The 19,335-nt window shown below is 37.6% G+C and overlaps 1 protein-coding gene across 1 annotated transcript in view; it reads left to right on the top strand.

The window, feature by feature from the left end:
• STK31 (serine/threonine kinase 31) overlaps positions 1-18,870 on the top strand; it is a 39,720-nt gene extending 20,850 nt beyond the window's left edge. The window contains 14 exon segments of the mRNA XM_009638609.2: positions 609-788; positions 3,290-3,406; positions 4,452-4,571; positions 5,062-5,193; positions 6,221-6,322; positions 7,261-7,341; positions 7,703-7,828; positions 8,543-8,668; positions 8,941-9,027; positions 9,804-9,953; positions 11,693-11,818; positions 13,083-13,151; positions 17,292-17,482; positions 17,484-18,870. Of these exon segments, the coding sequence (XP_009636904.2) occupies positions 609-788; positions 3,290-3,406; positions 4,452-4,571; positions 5,062-5,193; positions 6,221-6,322; positions 7,261-7,341; positions 7,703-7,828; positions 8,543-8,668; positions 8,941-9,027; positions 9,804-9,953; positions 11,693-11,818; positions 13,083-13,151; positions 17,292-17,482; positions 17,484-17,514 (1,638 nt within the window). The 3' untranslated portion in view covers positions 17,515-18,870.
• Positions 18,871-19,335: the final 465 nt, after the last annotated feature.

Here is a 19,335-nt window from a genome sequence, read left to right as displayed (position 1 = left end):
GGTGCCAGGCATATAGGTGATTGCTGTTACATCTAGGAACCAGTGTGAAAACAAAGGTGCATCAGAAGAGATTTGAGTAGTTAGTTTTGAAGGGAGGGATCAGTCCAGAAGCATTCCTTGGATGTCTGGCTGCTCACCTGGTTTCTTAGTACAAGTTCACTTTGTTTTCTGAGTTTGAACAGTTCTGAGTAGCATTATGAATTGAACCCTGTTTTGGTCTTTATCCTGATGAGTATGACTTTAAAGTCCAATCCATAGGGTAGAAGAAAATAGAATACAAATGACTTCTTATGAGCTGTTAAGCTTTTTATAGTGTCTTTTGCTTCCTTGTTTTGAAGTGAAAATTCAGACTCTCTGATCTCTGTGTGAGACCCCTTCCTGTATTGCATTTTCTGGTAGGCATACTACCACTAGATCTGAGAGGAAAATGGAGTATAAAATATACTTCACTGGTTGTAGAAAGAGGCCTTTATAGTAGAAATAATCTTATGCCAACAGGTAGTGCTAACTTTTTCTGTGTTAAATGTCTTGTTTTATATAGATAGCGTACTGTCACAAAATTCTACTGATTTGCAAACCCAGTTTTGTTTGATTCACTTGATGCACAGGAACTGTCTGCTTCCCTGGAGATGGTGTATGGTCAAGGTTCTGAAGCAGATGACTCTGAGGAAGTATTTCAACAGTTCTTTAAGTGGAAGAGTGTTAAAATGAAGAAATTAATTTGTATCAGAAATGATACGGACTCAGCTCTGCAAAGTCTTGCTGACTGGTTTAGTGACGTCTTAAAGGTAAGGTGAACAGTCAGTCTTTCCTGTTGGTGAAAAAGAGAAAGTATGACACTGTCTAACCGAGCTTGTGAGGAGTCGGTATTAGAAGGGTTCAACTACCTATGGCAGCGAGATCATGCATGTGAGTAGTGGCACTAAATGACAGTGCCTCAATACAGAGGGAAAGGTAACACACTGAGGAACGGAGTGTTAATTTACCTTTATTCTTAGCGTACCTTTGTGGTGAGCCAGAGTTTATGCTTTCTTATGAAAAGACATCTTTTGTATAAAGATCAGTACTTTTATGCAAGTACAACTTTTGTATGGGTGTGCTCTATCTGTTCATTGTGTGACTGAAATGCTTTAATCAGTCCTTGCAAGTAGCCTTTGGATAGAAAGACTTCAGATTTTAAAAGGTTCTAGTTCATAAAAGTTGCTGAAAGAGGTGATGAAACATCACTGCAAAGAAGCAGCCAGTCTGACTTGAAATGATCTAGGTACAGGTTGCAGACAAATATGTAGTAGAATATTTTTCCTTGTTGAAATGCTGAGTGTGGAGAATTTATGCAAATAAATTGTGCACTTCTATTTCCATGTCCTGCCATATTTCCTGGAATACCAATCTGGTGCTATGCCTCTTTCAGTCTGAGTTGTAGAAGGTTTGGAGCATTGAAATTCAGTGCTATTTGTCTTAAAAGGAGCTGGATGGTGGAAGTGGGTTACCATCCATTGAGTTCTGCTTGTAAAAAAAAAAAAGTGCAAAGTAGGGACTTTCCTGTCTCTGTGCTTAATATATGGGTTCTTGCTCAGTTCAGGACTCTTCATCTTCCTGGGAAGACTGTAAGCTGCTCTCCCTCCATTCCTGCAGGCTCAGCTTACTTGATCTCCTTCTTGTTGCACTTGCATGTAAATGTTCTCAGTTTGTGTTGGCATAACCTTCCTGCCCATGTGAATTGTACATCATCCACAAGGGTCGTGCCCTTTCATAGTGAATAGGTTCTCTGCCCTTGCATTTCATTGTACCCAGAGCATTTACTGTGGCCAGATGCTGTTATGAATAAGTGTTCCTTGACCTGACAATAAATGCTGTTCAGCAGCAGTGTAGACTTGGTGCATGACATGTGCAGTATAATGTTAATGAATATAATTACTTGCAGATGTTTATAATCATGTCAGTTATTAGAGGGAGCAAACAAACTTGCAGGTGGGTTTCTGTGATTGCTGGGTGCAGTTCAGAGTACTATTCTGCATAGATGAAAGCGACTAACGTTTATTAGTGTAGTGATGAACTTCGATTTACCTGTTTCAAATCTGAACTTTTCTGCAAACAGTTCAGAGACACAGGAAATGTAGACTTTTGGTATGGGTTGGTGAAGCACTGGTCGGTAGACCAAGGAAGAAATTTTCATTTATCCATCGTAATAATTTCAGTTTGATCTGCAATTATTCTGTTGCAATTTAACTTCTATTTTTAAAAAAGTGTGAGCAATTGTGTAGAGCAAATGCTTCTTTGAAGTGTTTCCCATCCCTTTGTTTTAAATAGATACTTCTTTCTCTTTCTGAATCCAAATTAATCTTGTGTAGCATCAGTCAGAATCTACAATAGGAAATGTGTCAATGACAGACAAGGAAACTTTCAGAGACTGGATGGCTCCTTTCCAGTATGCAACTCCAGCCTTTGAGGCGCAGCATGTTTGAACTTACACTGTTAAAAGTTTTTATTTTTAGTTCCTTTAAGGTTAAGGCAATAAAACATTTTCACAGTCGTTAGTGGAAGACACGTGCTTGATAGGTAAGTGAATGAGGTGGAGTTTGCAGGTTTCTATTATGACTGTGTATCTTGCATGTTAAATACAGGAGCATATTTTCATTTTAGTTCTGGTTGCCTGTGTAATATCTCTTCTGCAGATATGAGTAACAAAACTTTGCTGAAAGCAACATTCAATGTAATTATAAGCTGATCTTACTGGTATTTCTCTGGCACCTTCTGTATCTTATATCTTGAAGCGAAGTTATTTCTGACTTCCATGAAAACACTTAGGGCTTCCTGGTGAAATCTTTAACCTTATTTCACACTTGATAAACTGCGAAATAGATCCCAGATGTGTCTTTATCTCAGGTAGTACTATATAGGAATGGAAAGCCCAGTCGATAGTGAAACTGCCATATTGAGCATCTTGTGTATCACTGTGTGGGCAGCACACATGTTGCTTTTTTGATGTGAAACTCCATAGAAGGGTTGGGTTTCTTCTACTGTTTCATTTTTTGGTAAAAATAAAAATGAGATTAAGAAAATAAAACCTGATCAAGGCAAGAATCAACTTTCTTCTTGTCCGGAGAATCTTAACTTTGTTAGTTCTAGAAATTGTGTGAGGCAGTTAAAGGTGTGATCAGACACAAATCCTGATTAGATTTCCAGTAGTGCTATAACTCTTTGTATTTCTTGCTTGGTTTTGCTGTCTGCTTGCTAACTTCTTACTTTCAATTCCAAGGCTGAAATTTTTTTTTTCCTCTCTTTGAAGTGTTTTGACCTGATGTCAGAAGCATCTTCAGATTTAGAGGAAATGGTTGGCAATGCAGATGAAATTCTCAAAAAGGTTGAGTTGGCTATTTGTGAAGAACTGGATACTGACTTAAATGTAAGTTCTAATCACGCCTACTTGTGTCATGACTTCAGTGTATTTTATACATCTTTGATTTCAGTTTAAAGCTTTTCTTAATATACCAGATGAGTTTATTTGCTACAAGGCAGCATCTTTTTTGTGGAAATGTGATAAAGTAACCCAGGTTGCTCCCCAGAGAGAAGAGAATGTGTTTTCCAGGCAACAGGCAGAGGATAGCTTTGGGTTACAGGAACTTAGCTGTATGTATGACTGGCTTAACTAAGAAGTACTGGGAAAACTGGGTCTTCCCTCCCTATGTGCAGAGCAGCATTCTTCGAGTTGTACTGAGTTTTGGTGTTTGTGTTGAAAATACAGGAGATGAAAAGTAAGTTTCTGTTTAAAATAATGGGATTGCCTCTCTGGGTGAATATGTCTAAATAAATTTACTTTTTCCAGTCTTAAGAGATGAGTAGTTTTTCACCACTTTTGTTTTGCAATGATGAGTGTCTTGCCTTACTGGTAATCTTTTTCTACACTTGTGTTAGCCTTTTTACCTTTTCTGATAAGCATTTCCTCCATTCCCTTTCGCTAACTCTTTGAGGTACTTGCATTGTCTCTGCAATGAGAGTCCCTACTGTGCCAGAGAATGGTCATGTTAGCAAAAATTGAACCTGTCCTCTAATGTAGCATCATGCTAACAACAAATCAGTAGTTTAATCTGCTTGTGACGGCTCTCTGTGATAGAACCAGTGACTTTCTTTTAGAAGAATGGTTGCATGCTTTAATGCTTCATATGTATTTAACCATGCTATCCTTAAAAAAATAGCGTGTGGAATATGAAATTGGACTTCTGCATACAAGTGCCAATCAGTTTTATTCTATTGAAACTGTTGAATGAACTCTTAGACTTACTAACTTCCCTTTTAGAATCTCTTTAAAAAGAGAGAGAAAAAACTGATAAATTTATTTTTTTCCATTAACAGTGGAATTTCTCAGTAAAGGTTTTACATCTTAAATGTTGGTGGGAATAAATGAAGAATGACTCTCAATCTTTAATCTTCCTTTGTGTAATTCAAACCAGGAGCATGATGAAGCAGAGAAGGAAATAATTGTAAGTGCTTACAATAAAGTTATGTATAATGTTCGTGAAGAGCAAAATATGATCACTGTCATACAGAACAGATACTTGGACAGTGTTGAGGTGAGTTTATGCCTTACTTACTTCTGTCACACTGATCTATACTAGTAACATTATTTCTTTTTGAAACATGTCCTCTTATCTTTTTATAAGGAAAGTCCAGGGGTATGTTGGTGATGAGAGATTGGTTGGGTTAAAGCTTGAGAACTGCAGTTACATATTACATCAGCCAATGCTTCATTTCAGTTAAATGTAAAGAGTTTTCTAAAAAAAAAAAGCCATGGAAGCTGGAATCTCTGGATTCCTTACAAATCAGTGGTATGTAACTTAAGGGGATTGAGCTTTAAGTAGAACATTGCTCTCCAGAAGGTTTTAATGTAATTAAAATGAAATACAATAAAACCCCTCTTCTGTGGGGAAAGACACTGAAAAGCTGAATTTAAATAGGCTTCAGGCAGTTTCTCTAATGCATTGGACGAAAGCATATTAAAAGAGAATGCTTGAACACTTTTTTGATTTTTTTTTTTTTTTTTTTCTCCTCTTTTCCTCCTAGTTCAAAAAACAGGCTGAGGAATGGCTGAATAAAAGACCTGATATTAACAACTTATTATCAATTCAGAAAACTGTGAAAAGCTTAAAGGCCCAGTTAAGGTGGAAGCTGGTTGAAAAGAACAACTTCGAGGAAGTATGAAAATGTTACAGTATTAGTGTTTTTGTAGTTTCTTAAATTGGTTTAGAAATACTAATTTTGTCTATTCCAAGTAAGTGGTAACTATATAGAACAGCTTGTGTTTTCTGACGTGAATTTTGCCTTGAACTGTGGAAATTTTAGAGGCCCCTGAGACCAAGCCTGTATGGCTTAAAAATAAATAAATAAATAAATTGGTAAATAGCCACTTTCTTGTTTCAGTCCCCAGCCATGGCACTGTGCTTTTAACTTAGTCCCTTTGGTGACAGTCACTGTTCACAGTGTGAACAGTTTTGTCCAGCTCTTTCTACTGTGCTGGTTGTGTATTAGTTTAGGTTTTTACTTTGTTAATAATGCACGTACCTCCCTTTTGTTGACAGAAGTCGATGTCTTCTAGTTTTTTAGGGTTCCCCACTACCCCTCAGAGAAGTCTAAAGTATGTAAATATTACCCCAGCTTCAGTGCTGTTTGTTTGATCACACAGTAATTATTCTGGTGATGCTTAAGGAAGAAAAGAGCCTGCATGTGTGTCTCTGTAAGCATTGTGAAAGGGCAGTAAGATTCGAAGAGGGATTTAAAATGAGACACACTAATGAAACCCTTTGGGAAAAGCGTTCTTGAATAATGAGGTGACATGAGGAAAATGCCTGCTTATGGGAGGAAAAAAGTGAATGAATTGTGTAACCTGGCATTTCTGGTAGATGAATGATGTTGCTGTTATGAGTATATGTGATCAGCTAATTTAAAAAAAAAAATGCTCTTTGACTTAGGAAACAAGCAGGCAAAGGGCTGCAACATTTGGCCTGTCACATAAATAAAGGGAACACCTTTCTCAGTGATTAGGTTTTAAGAGATTTTCTTGGGTTTCTGGGAAGGAGACTGAGTAAAATACGTATTTGAGAATATGTTCAACTCCAGAACTGTGAAATGGAAGCTTTTTTTTAATTGTGATATAGTAAGTTACCGTTGTTTGGTATAAAAGCAGAATGAGAATTATACACTAACTTTGTTATTCCTAATGCAGTCTGATGATTACAGTGAGTTAGAAATGACAGGAATAAAAGAGGAAATTGCTGATCTGCGAAATAGGGTTCTTCAAGAAATATCCAAGGAACAAGAAGAATATGTAAGTATTAAACTACTTGGGTAACTAAACCAAACCTGTATGAGGCACATCTGCATTTCAGTTGCTTTAATGCGTGCTCTGGGTAAAATAATGTGACTTTTATAGTGTTGGATGTTAAGATGGCCCTTTTTTGGTGAAACCTATGGGAGAAGGCATGTAGGCTGATCAGTTTTATCTCTGTTTGAACATAGTTTTCTTCAGACCTTCCCCCCTTCCCTCTCCATAAGGGAGTGAGGTGAGAAAAAAATGTGAGCTTTGTTTTTCAAGCCAGAAGAGCTGGAGGTGAAAGTGTAAGCTCAGTTGTGAAGACAGGCTGTATTTCCTGCAAGAAGGGGAACTGTTGCCTTATGACTAGGTTAAAACAGGCTTTTATCCTGAAGTGAAGAAGATCACCCCAAGTCCTCTACATGGAGAGAAGAATCCAAAACCATTGCCTTGTGAGCGAGTAGAAGGGCACCAGGATTTGTGCTGGTGATATACCTACCTCTGCAGATGTAGCATTTGTGTGTAATAGTTACCTTGCAGCATGCTGGCCTGGTCTGTGTTACTGCTTGATTTCTGTCTTCTTTCACTTACCTGTAGTGAAGTTGTTGTCCTTTTTTTAGGCCTACTAAAGCCTCTTGTAGAAAAGATGAAATTTTTCTGTGATAGTACTGTTTGGGGCTTTAATACTACCCACTCTCAGAGCTTTCAAAAATCTGTCCATATTGAACTGCTGTGTTCATGTTGTGTGTGGTGGCTATTGTTTGTTTGGGTGGTTTTTTTTGTTTTTATGTTTAGCAAATGCCAGTGTTACTTTGGATGATGTTGTTTAAGGAGGTACCTTCATGGTGAATGTACATTTGGGTGTCCTGTGTATACATTGCAAGTGTCAGTGTATGTTTACGTATGTCAGAAACTAGTGACTTGAAGCTGTGGGCCTTGTTTCCTTCATTTAGGAGAAGCTTACATATTTGGTACAGAAATGGTTCCCTGAGTTACCACTTCTTTATCCAGAAGCAGGAATTCTAAACTATATGGTAAGCAGAGATTGTGTCTGAAGGCACTGTCAGTTACTGTGTTGGGCACTATCAAGGCTCTGCAGCAACAACGCTGCACGGTCTGTGTCCTTTTCAGGGACATATACCCTCAGCACTGTTTGTTGTGGTCTTCCTCCTTCTTTCCCTCTTCTGGGGGGTGTTCAAGGAATGCATGTCATTAGCTGCCTCATTATGGCCAGCTTCTTGGTAACAGATGCCGTAACTTTTTGATGTGTCCCAACTGGTTTTGTGCTTTGCTAAGTTGGTTGAGGAAGAGGAGAGGTAGTTGAAGCCTCTGAATCTTAGCCGCTATTAAATGCTGTGCACTTACCCTGGATATTTGCGTGTGCATGTGCTTCAGAACTCTGGCGGACTTCTGACACGCAGCCTGGAGCGAGACCTTTTGGATGCTGAGCCCATGAAGGAACTGAGCACGAAGCGACCTTTAGTGTGTTCAGAAATTCAGGGCCAGAAGGTTCTTTTAAAGGTAATGTTGCCAGTGGCTTTCAGTTAGTGCTGCAGGTGAGGCCTTGGCTTATTAATGTGCTGATTCTGAATGAACTCTGGTGTTTCTTTCACGTCCCGGTGTTTAACAGCCTTTTTCTGATGGCAGACTTTTTGTTGGGGCCTGTAGAACATGCAGCACTGTTTTCCTTCTGGATTGCTTCCATCTTGCTTACTGATTTTTTTTTTTTTTTTCATTTCTTTTGAGGACTACTGTAGTGAACCAGTGCTTCCCCTCTACTATCTGTTCTTTCTGGTATCTGGTGGACCATTTTTCCTGTTTGTTACTCCTGTCTTTTTGCAGATGTTGGTTTGTCTTCTGACGATTCCACTGAGAAATTTCAGGAACTGCTGCTTTTCCCTTGTTCTGCTTATCTACCAATCTGCTAGGAATTGGGAAACCAGGGGATGCAGTATTATGAGAGGCATAGTTGTAAATGTTCTGCTTGCTTTTGACTTGGCTTATTTAAATCTCACAGTAGAGATACGCTCCCTGTTTTGTTGGTACAGACTTTCTAAGAGTTAATAAGAAAATATGGGAATAGTCTGTGACAGTTGGAATTGAGTTTTGTGTTAAGTGGAAGAGGAAGTTATTTGGCGACATCTAACAATATGCATTGCTTTAATCAAAAAAAAGTTTAATGCAATAATGTTACAGGCATTAGGAGTAATAGTTTGGGTATGTTTTGTTTTTAAGGGCTACTCTGTAGATGTAAGCTCAGAAGCCAAAGTGATAGAAAGAGTTACGAAGTATCACAGAGCTTGGGATCAGCAGAAGGAGAAATCTGGATTATTACAACTGATGTTCCTTCTTTTCTGCAAGGCAAGATTCAAATTGATGATCTTTGTTTCTGGTTTAAGCTGAAAGACTTGCAATTGGACCTTAAAGCTTTAACATATTTTAAGTTGGAGCATTGAATCAGAAGAATATTTCCTTTCTGAGTTTAGATAAACTGTCTACTCAGTAAACATAATGCATTGATTTATCACACATCTAGTGCATGTTAAACTTCCCAATATTCCTGGTACTTGAAACAATCTATTTTTCCTTTTCTTTTTTTTTTTTTTTTTTTTTTTTTGTTGTTGTCGTTGAAGTCTGATCCTTTGGTATATTTAATGGTCCCGTACTACCCAGGAGCAAGTCTGGGAGCTTTGCAGGCTGATACACCTTTAACTTCAGAAGTAAGTATAACTACTTAGACTATCAGTATTTTATTTTGTATGTTTTTGAACTGAACTCTTATTGTTTTGCTGTATCTTGTGGTCCTGGTGGAATTTCACCAGCATACTTCCTTTGGTGGCTGACAGTGACTTGCACAGGATGGTCTGACTGGCATTCTTAGCATCTGGTCAGGCAATGGTTTATAACTTTCCTGAAGAGATTTTACTTGCATACATTTTTTTTCTTTTATTGAAATTAATGCCTCAGCTGTATTAGTACATTTAAAAAGTACTGGAGTTGAACATACTATATGTCCAGGGGCAGGTGTTTCTGTATTGAAGTTTTAGAAGACTCCTGTGTGTGTAACACATAGTGTATAGGCAGTTTGGATAGCCAGCCATTCCTTCTCAAAGCAGCAGTAGCTAGAAGCAATACAGTCTTTTCTCTAGTTCCGTTTGCGGAGTTGAACCTTGTGTTTGCTGACTTGGCCCTACTTGTAAAGGTCCAAGTTGCATGTTTTTTTGGGTGGGTTGTTTTTTTTCCCCCCATATTTTTTCATGTTAGTGATTTGTTAATTGGTGACTGCATTTTTATTTTTCTGCCTGGCTGTGCCAGTCATAATAATCTTACTGGGAATTAATCATTAATCCATACTTAATAAAACAGAATTGGCATGAACTTTGAACGTGTACCAGCCTTAAAATAAAATCTTAGTTCTGTATAGAAACTTACTTGATACTGTGCTTTGTTTTTTCTATATCTATCTTTGCAATAAACACCCAAATTAAATCATTAGGAGGCATTAAAAGTGATGAAAGGAGTGGCCCAAGGTCTACAAACGTTGCATGAAGCTAATATAATACATGGATCTCTGCATGGAAATAACATTTTTGCTGTGAATCGAGAACAAGGAATTGTTGGAGACTTTGATTTCACGAAATCAGAGGTAAAAAAATTCTTTAGTGACTTCTAGTCAGAATTATGTATGAAAAGACAACTGTGTTTGCAATTTAAAAGATTTATTAATAAACATTGTGCTTGGCAGTTAGACTCCTGTTTCATATTCTGAATAGGATTGGGCAGTTTGAGTCTTGTTGAAATTTTTGTAAACAGAATCTAGGAGGGGAAAAAAAGAATTACTGACTGTGGGCTCTGGTTAAGCAAAACAGTGGAACAAAAAGGATAGAGAAGCTGGAGTAGTTGCTTGTTGGCTGTCTGTCTTGTGTATTCAATGGTAATCGGCATCATCAGAGGTGAGAGTAAGAGCTCATGTTTGAAGAAGTGCTAGTCAAGCTCATATGAAGTCTTTGCCTTTCTGTTTGATGGGTAATGGGGTTCTAGTATGTGTTTTTAATCTGTTGCAGTATTCGGTAAACTAACAGGGTTTTACATGTCACCTGCATATACCTCTATTTATATGTACTTCTGATTTAGTCCTCAGTTTCTGTAGTAAACAATTTCTTAGTTATTCTTGGGGAAAATGTAATATTCTTTAAGAAGCTGTGTTCTTACTATTAGCTGTGTTTACATAGCAAAGTCTCCAATAATGCTATCTCTTCTGTAGTCACCTCTTGACTTCCTAAACTCAAGTTGTTAGAGCTAAAACATTTTTTGTGCTAGAGGTCTGCTTCATGCTTATTTAATTTTTAAGAGTAATGTGTATTATAATATTAAGTAATTATATTCATATAATTGACATAATATAAATAAAGGTAAGTTTCATTGAGAACCCTTATTTCTGCTTTGGAAATGCATTATCCGTTAATCACATGAAAAGTGTCAAATGTTTGGATAGCAAGGTGTGCTTCCCTTGAAAGAAATTTGAGTTTTCAACATGCTAGAGAAAGGTGCTTTAAAAAATTTTGACAGCTGAATTTTCTGAAAAGCCATACTCAGTTACAGATGGTGTCATTGTCAAAATTGCAAGAGCTGAGGAAGACTGTCCCTCTCTTTAAACCTCCCTGCACGTATGGGCTGTGCTGAAATGAGCAGCTCGTGTGATAGAGCAGGCAAGTTCCACCCTTGGTTCACAGCCTGGATCCAGTTTGTGCCTTCCCTATAGGGGTGTCAGTACTGCTCAGTGCTTGTACTTTCTGCATGATCACAAATGCATGAGTGGAGCTGGTAACTGATGTGCTACCAAGTACTCTTGGCAATCTGGAGACTAGTCTTCTCCAATCTGGCTGGCTGGCTAGAAACTCAGGGTCTAGCTTTTATTTTGACAGTAGACAGTCCTAAAATATGCTCGAAACCAGAAGGGAGAAAGCAGCTAGTTTCAGGTAAAGATCAGAAAGGCAGAGATGAAAAAAATGGGAAAGTTGGCAGAACTGAACTTTAGAACTAAAGTTCTCTAAAATAATGCCGAATGTTTTAATATCAGTGATTTTTTTTCTAATTTGAGAAGTTCTGCAGTTTGTATTCTTTACCACCTTATGAGCTTTAATAGTTCTAGTATTCCCTATTTTCTATTACAGTTACAGGTGATAGATGTGTGACGTTCTCTCTTTTTTTCCTTTATGCGCCCCTTTCTTTTGATCAGTAAAGGAGGATTTTACATTTCAGTCTGGGTCAGCACAGAACTCTATGGTAAAGTTGTCTGACACATTAAAAGGGAGAGGGAGATACATCTGCTTCAATGTGCTGTTGGTCTTGCTTAAATTATGAGTACAATTTTTTTTCATGTAGGAACAACGTGCCACTGCAAACACTATGGTTGTTGGTACCCTGAGCTTAGTTTCTCCTGAACTGAAAATGGGACAGCCAGCTTCTCCAGCCTCTGACATGTATGCCTATGGCTGCCTCCTGTTTTGGGTATGTTATGGCTTGTGGAAGAGTTTCTAGTAATATTATTACAAAGAGCAAGAAATGTTATCTCCAACTTCTGCTTTTGAATATTTTGGCAAAATGTGTTCATATTTTCAACTGAGTGGTAAGTGTGGAACGAATGGGAGTTACAATTATGGGCAGAAGACAGTAATTTTTTTTTCTGTAAAATATACAATGTAATTTGTATAGTAATATGAACACAAAGTATGCTTTTGTTCCTCATGCTGTGGATTGTCAGTTCTTACTGCACTTCCCATTCATTCCTTGTGAGCCTTTTTTCTTTTTTTGTGACCTTGCCCCTGAGGAATTATCCAAATCAAGAGAGAGGGAAGATGAAGGCAAGGATGGGACCGTCATATGTTTTGTTTCTGTCAACAGTGCTTTGATAGGTGTTTTGTTTCTTAGTGCGTGTTATGCCAGAGAGGACAAAGCAATCTACTTTCCTGTGTTAGGTGGTACATTGTACAGCATCTCCTTCATCTTCTTTTTGTCTTCTGGCACTGTATTGCTGCCTCCCCAACTCAGAATGTCAGTGCCCTGTGTTCTAAATGGGAAAACTTCAAATCTCCCAGACTTGAAAAGCTACAAGCTACCCAGCAAGTGCTGATGTTCCCAGGCGGTGATTTTGTGTGCGCTTGACATGTTAGAACTGGCTCGCTGAGTACTAGTTGGAGCTCCGGGTACTTGGGGGTCTTCCTGGGAAACACCAGCAGTTCTATCAGCTGCACAGTGATGGCTTCAGTAATCCCTTCTGTGCCGTAGCATCTTAAAAACATTTCCTAACAGAGACATAAACTGCAAGTTGATAGGTAGTCACTGTCGGTTACCTGTGCTGAGAAGATGAAGCTGCTTCATATAAAAGTAACTCCTCATTATGTTCATTCCCAATTTAGGAAGCAGTTGCTTAAATAATTTTTCTACTGAAATAGATGAATTAAAGCATAGCTTAATATCACAGATGTTTGTAATATAGTAACATGTTACGGTTTAATTAGAACACTTTCAGTACCACTATTCATCTGTACTAGAAAAAAGTTTTTTTTAAGTAGAAGTGTGTGTGTGTGTGTGTGTGTGTGTGTGAACCCTAAAAAAAAAAAAACAAAACCAAACAAAACGAAAGACATTTTTACATTTTCCTGTAACAATCCATTTTCACTTCAAACCTGAAACCTTCTTGACTGATGTTTGGCTTTGCTAAACTAAAGGGAAAAAACCTGCCAGTGTTATATTTGTATCTCTTAATTTACAGCTTTGTGTTGGAAACCAGGAGTTTGGCATAAAAGAAGATGGAACACCTGAGGTGGATGTGGTTGTCCTGGTATGTTAATTGTCAGATAAGGAAGATTAGGCTTCTCATGTTTAGAGGTGGTTATTCAATAACTTTTTTTGAAGTCAAACATTTGATTGTAAGTGCTGGGTTGAGAAAATGTTCTTAGTTGACTAGTTGGATAATTCTAAATAGCATGCAAAAATAAAATGGTGTTTGAGAAGGTAAAAAAACCCAGAGTTTTCTTAATATTTAACTGACCTCAGGAGGAGCAACTTCTTCACAGATTACTGTTAATTGAATGACACCAAGTTACAGATGTGGGGAATAAGTCATTGAGATTCAGCCTCAAAGGAGGTATTTGAATTAGGAACCTGTCTTTTCTGAAGTCAGGGAAGTTGACTTTGTTCATCTATCTTCCTACATAACGATGGCACAATGCTTGAGTGCTAATAAAACAGCCAACTTCCATTTTAATCGCTTAAATGCAGTTGTAAAAGTGTATTGTGCCCTTTATTCTTTGGGGGGTTTTTTGTGTGAAACAAACTTTCCTATGCCTCTGAAACAAACACAGAGATATAAGTGATACGAATTTGTGTTACTGCTTTCATTCTCTCTACTTCCAACTATTGCCTATGTCTACTGTATGCCAGCAACTGTTGTCACCTCGAACTGTATTTTCAGTCCCTTTTTTGAAACTTATCCTTGCCCAGTGTCTCAGTGACTCTGACAATAAGTAGACCTGTGTGCCTCCCAACTTAGGTCCCCAACTTTGAAGTCAATCGTTCGCTAACTTATCTCTCTCTTGGATGTTAATCATAGGCAGATAATTTTTTGGTCTTCCCTCTCTGTGCCTTAGTAATCTGAGCACCTGTCTTGGGTTTATTTTCTTGTGTAACACTTTCCCATAAGCTTTCAGCCTTCTGGCCAAGAGTTAAGACCTATTTCTTGCCTGCTTTTAACCTCTTCTACCTTTGCTACAGGCGATTCCTTTTCCTCTTTACAGAAGTTGGAATAACAAAAGACATGCCACCATATATAGTTTAAAGAAATTCCCTGGGAGGTTTATGGACCTTTTTCAAATCACTAGCCTTCCCAGACTACTTTCTGCTTCATATTTTTTGCTGTACTTCTGCTTGTCTAGTTACTGACTGCTTTGTTCTTGTGCTATGTCCCTCACATCTCCCTTGAGTTGGATTACCCTTGTGTTTTTTGATGTGTGGACTACTTCTCATATCATGCTTATTCTGTTGATCTTACTTTAAGTGAGAGCTTACTGCATTATCTAGATTTGAGAAGGACGTGAAACTCCTTAAATCAAGCAGTAGACTTACTGAAAAAACCTGCAAACAGGTGACTCTGTTTAGTTTTTAAGTGAAGTCTTAAGTTATAGATAGAATTTTCTAAGGGATACAGGGAAGAGTTAGAGGTTAATCCCCATATTTTCCAGAAAAGTAGAAAAATTCTTTAAATGGAAAAGTAGAAAACAAAGCAGTGGAGTTGCTGTTGGTCAGATAAATCTGGGTTGTTTTGTCAAGGGCAAAAGAAACCCTAATAATAAATCCCTCTTTATTTGTTATACTTGTTCATTAATGATTTATCTGCTTTATGGAGATACCTAGGAAAGCATGGGGTTAAAATTGGTCAAGATTTAGTAGAGTTGTGTTCATACTGAGCTTAGTGTATCCTGTTGACTGTGTTTAGGTGAAGAAACTGTCATGATACAGTACAAGACTAACACAGCTGTAGTGGTTCCAGTGTCCAGGCAGGGTATCTCGTGTATCACTGCATAACACAGTACTGTAAATAATCTTGTTTTATTAGATTCTCCTCTACAGTATGTATTTTAATAACTTCATTTCAACAGTCTTCTCCAGTGGTGGAAGCATTACTGATAAAGCACAGGACTGTCTACCAAATCCCTCTGCAAAGTTATTTCCAGTGTGACACTAGCATGGAAAATAAAAGAATAAAATATGCAGCATTTGAGCAGGGAGGTGATCCTATAAATAGTGTTTTTATCTCTCATTATAGTTGCTTGGTTTCTTATTAAAATTTAAATTAATCTCATGAAATGCACAATACTATAGGAAGGAAGATTTAATACTTCATGATTCATCATTAGGGCTAACTAGGGGGTTTAAAATGTATTCCACAAAACTTGTACAGAGCTATCTGCCCACTGCCTCATTCAGGATTATGCATAATAATCCTTAGATACTGAAAAACCTAACTTTATCTCATGCATAAGGAAAACTTAATTGTTCAAGGAAGTCGAAAAGATTTCTTGGGACATCAAAACCAGGAGTTGGTTCACTTCTGTTTTCCATAAAATTTCTGCTGTGATAATGTTTTACAAAAAAGGTCTGAAGCATGCAAATCAAAGTTAAAATGGCCAGTTTCAGGTTATTGTACTTGTGTGTTCTTCTGTAGCAGGTATCTTCTGAAGAGCAAACAGCCACCTGTATCTCAAGGACAATTAATGAATTTAGCCATTATTGTTCTTCGCAGGGATTAATTAATTTTACAGCCTTTAATAAGAGCAAGCTTCTTTAACTTTTTTCCCTGATGAAAAGAAGCAGCATTTGATTTTGACCTTGTCAGGTGATACAATCCTAGTCGATATATCATTGCTGGAAGTTTTTAAGGGTTCATCCTGGATGTGTGTGCATGCATGTGCACCAGCCACCAGAGTCCTCTGGAAAGCAATCTGCTGCCTGCAGTGCACAGGAACACACATGAGGGTTTTATTAAGAAATGCAATACTAATACATATCTTTCAGCTGTTTCTTGGGGAATCTTTTAGACCTCTGGCTGTTAATCTTTGTCCCAGTTCTTGGGGAAATCTATTTTGCTTTTAAGTGCTTTATCTATAATCAGCTTATTCAGAATTAATCTCCATGCCCATCTGCAGGCTCTTGATGGGCTGGTAATTTCCCTTCCATCTCAGTCTCATGCCCAGAGGAATTGCACGCTTGCAACGAGTAAAACTTTTGTTGTTTTCAGCAAATGTAAAACTGCTGCCGGAAAATAATGTTGTGCTTTAAAACAGGATATTAATGTTAGTTAGCTGTTGAGGAAAAGCAAAGATTAGAGGTAAGATCTTGTAGCCACTCATTTAGCCATGCAAAGCTTCAGCATATTTCAGCATTCAGTTTTGCATATTTAAAAAAAAAAAAAAGTAAATAAGAGCAAACACAGTGAAATGGATAAACAATAATGAAACGAACAGTTTTCAGATCTCATCTCTTTACCCAGATTTCAGATTATTTGGGGAGTGACTAATTCTCCAGCGTCACTCTGCTAATTAGTGGAAGAGTTGTTTGTCTCTTAAAGTTTTTGACTATTTGTGTACATTCCTTTGCATCACAGTGATTTTGGGTGAAATAGAGATAGATGAGAGGTGGACAGGTATCTTTGCTGCTTTATTGACCCTGATCAGAGGAGTTGCTGGCTTGGAGGCTCTGAACAAGCAGGCCTTCTTATGGAAAGATTCTGTTCCCATTGAGTTTTGGTAATCTAGATCTCTAGATCAGCATTTGAGAGTCTTTCTTGCAGTCCCCTTATCCAAATCCAGTGTGTGCTCTTCCTCCCTCAATAGCTGATGTTTATGCATATGTGTAGCAGCTGTGATTTTATGTTTTGTATATGGAGTCTAGCCCTGTTAATGTTCTAAGAATTTAGGCACATAATCCTTTCTGATAAATCCAAAGAGGCTAAGTGTAAATGATAGGTTAATAGCAAAATAGCTGCTGTTGATTTTGAGCCCATTACTTTGGTGTTTTGGTTTTTTTTTTCCTGTGCTTTTATAGAGAGATAAAGCAATATGACAAACGTTAAAGGATGAAGCTGTAGAAGCTGTTTCTTCTCAGTAGAAATACCAGCTTCAGTATTCCTGTAATTTAGAGTAGTTCAGTGAATTGGTGTTTTAAAATATAACAACTCATGCTCTTCTGTGAAATCCGCTGGCACCAGGTTGACAGACCTGATGCTGAATGCTTGATTCTGTTTTGTTGTTAATGAGCACTATGATTGTCATGTGTTGCTGACCATTGGGAATGCTATGGTACAACCTTTTGTGAGGGCTTTGGGCCATAAGCACTTACAAGATATGTTTATCAAATACTTGGTTGTTATTTGTAATTGAGTTTGTTTTGCTTACTGATGAAATCCTTCTCCCTCTGTTTGTAGGATGATAAAGTTAAATCTCTTCTCCTGAATTTGTTCTGCTGTAACAGACTGACAGCTGAGCAGGTGCTGAGGGATGATTGCTTCCTCGTAGTTGATGTGATTGCAGTTTCACCGCAGCCATGTGAAGAGCATGAGCCATGTGAAGTGCATGATTCTCAGAAGACAGATGGGAAAAAAAAAAAAGCTATTAATTGAGAAGAATGGAGCAAACCCTACTCAGTAGATAAGGAACTTTTCCATCAGGTGTTTGATTGAGACTTCTGGTTCTGTTTGGTTTTGAAATCATTGTCCTGATCTGAAATCTCAAAATAGAAAAGGTTTGGTAGGTGCAGTCATATTTTGTGATTACACAATCTTCACTGTGTTTTCTTTTAAGTACATTTTTATTCTAAATAAGTGTTCAGGGATATAAGTGTGGTGTTAACTGATTATGTTCTTAGTTTGTCAGCCTTTTTCTTCATCCGTTATGTAGGCTTTAAATTTACAGAGAATAGTCTTGTTAGATACCAAAGATCTTTTAAGATGAAGCTTTAGTGACTTGGTTTTGTATCCAGTTTTCTATCCCTCTCTTCTTGCTGTGATTCCAGATTACATGTTCCTCTTCAAGATGCTGTAGGGTATTACCTTTTTGCTGGTGGTCTTTTGTTATTGCATAGCCAAGTTGTTCCTACAGCAACTGCCCTCAAGATTTAAGAAAAAAAAAAAAAAAAAGTACTGCTTTTCTGTCTTACTGCATTAGAAAAATGCAATTGGCTTTCTAGAGAGCAGGCATCCTTCTAGTTGCTCCTTTGCAGTGCTGCTGCAAACCAAAATACTGTGCACGCTACACACACACACGTTCGCAAAAACTACTGCTTATTTGCTCTGCATAAGTGTGTGTATATATCATCTGTTCTTAAGCATTGTTCACAATAGCTATAAAGGTGTGATTCTCATGAGCGGGTTTGTTTGCCTGCAACACTTCACTGTTAACGTTACCGTTGAAAGAGTTTTGTCAGCTCTTTATTTTTGCAGGAAATTGTTGCTTATCTGTATGAAGGTTTTCCCTTTTCAGAAAGAAACAGGTCAAAATGTGCAGAGCTGCTGTAGCAATATATTTAGCCTCTGGGTGTTGCTCTTGGACAGTGCTGTTGGTGGACTAGTATTTTGTAGAGGAATTACTGAAGCTGCATGTTGTTGGATGAAGAATGTAAAAATGCAGAATGTAATGGGCAAAAACCAGCACCAGGGGAATTGGGGAGCCCTCGGGTACAATAATACAGTCCGCAGTGGATAGAAGATACCACCTTGGCAGATCAACCTCTGGTATTAGACTTGCTTTTCCATCCTTAAACCAATTATTTTTTTTATATGGAATCCCATGTAAGATGCTTCATAGTTTTTTCATTAAATGGTAATGATTTTTAATTTCTGTAATGTGTATATAACCAATGATAGCAAAACCTTTGTTAAGAATACTTTTTATGTAGAATTTTTGGTTAGTGTGATAAATATTTTCATTACAGAAATCACAGAAGAATAATACCTTGTTTTTTGTCAATGGAAATAAACAGTAGCAATTTTGTGGGGTGCTTTCCATATACTGATTGCAGTCTTTCACTGTTAATAAAAGACTAACTTTAGCCAATGTTAAACACCGAATAGCAGTTAGAAGACCAACCTGGTGGTTTGCGTCATGCTGTGTCATGTATATTAGAATAAATTTTTGTCTGGTTTTCCTGCTCCAGAGTCCACGCAACCTAAAGTGTACTTCTTAAATCTCCAGATTGCTAACCTTCTTGGTTTTCTGAAACCAGAAGTCTTTGTGTATGCTTCATTAAAAAAACTGCAGTCTCTTCAAAATCTCTTCACAAGCTGCAAGTAATACAATTTTTTGTATGTGGAACGTAGCATGTGAGATGGATTTTTTTATTTTAATTTTTTTTTTAAAATTGCATAAAACTTTTGAAACCTTTTGCTACATATGAGTGTCAGGGTAGGAGACAGCTTTTCCATTTGAATTAAATGTTGATTACAATCTTAGCGTCACCAGTTCTGTTTGTTT

The sequence above is a fragment of the Egretta garzetta genome, unplaced genomic scaffold, assembly GCF_000687185.1.
Source record: "Egretta garzetta isolate BGI_Z169 unplaced genomic scaffold, ASM68718v1 scaffold94, whole genome shotgun sequence".
Taxonomy (NCBI): domain Eukaryota; kingdom Metazoa; phylum Chordata; class Aves; order Pelecaniformes; family Ardeidae; genus Egretta; species Egretta garzetta.
Note: the sequence above shows the minus strand (reverse complement) of the source record. Positions and strands in the feature narration are given on the sequence as shown.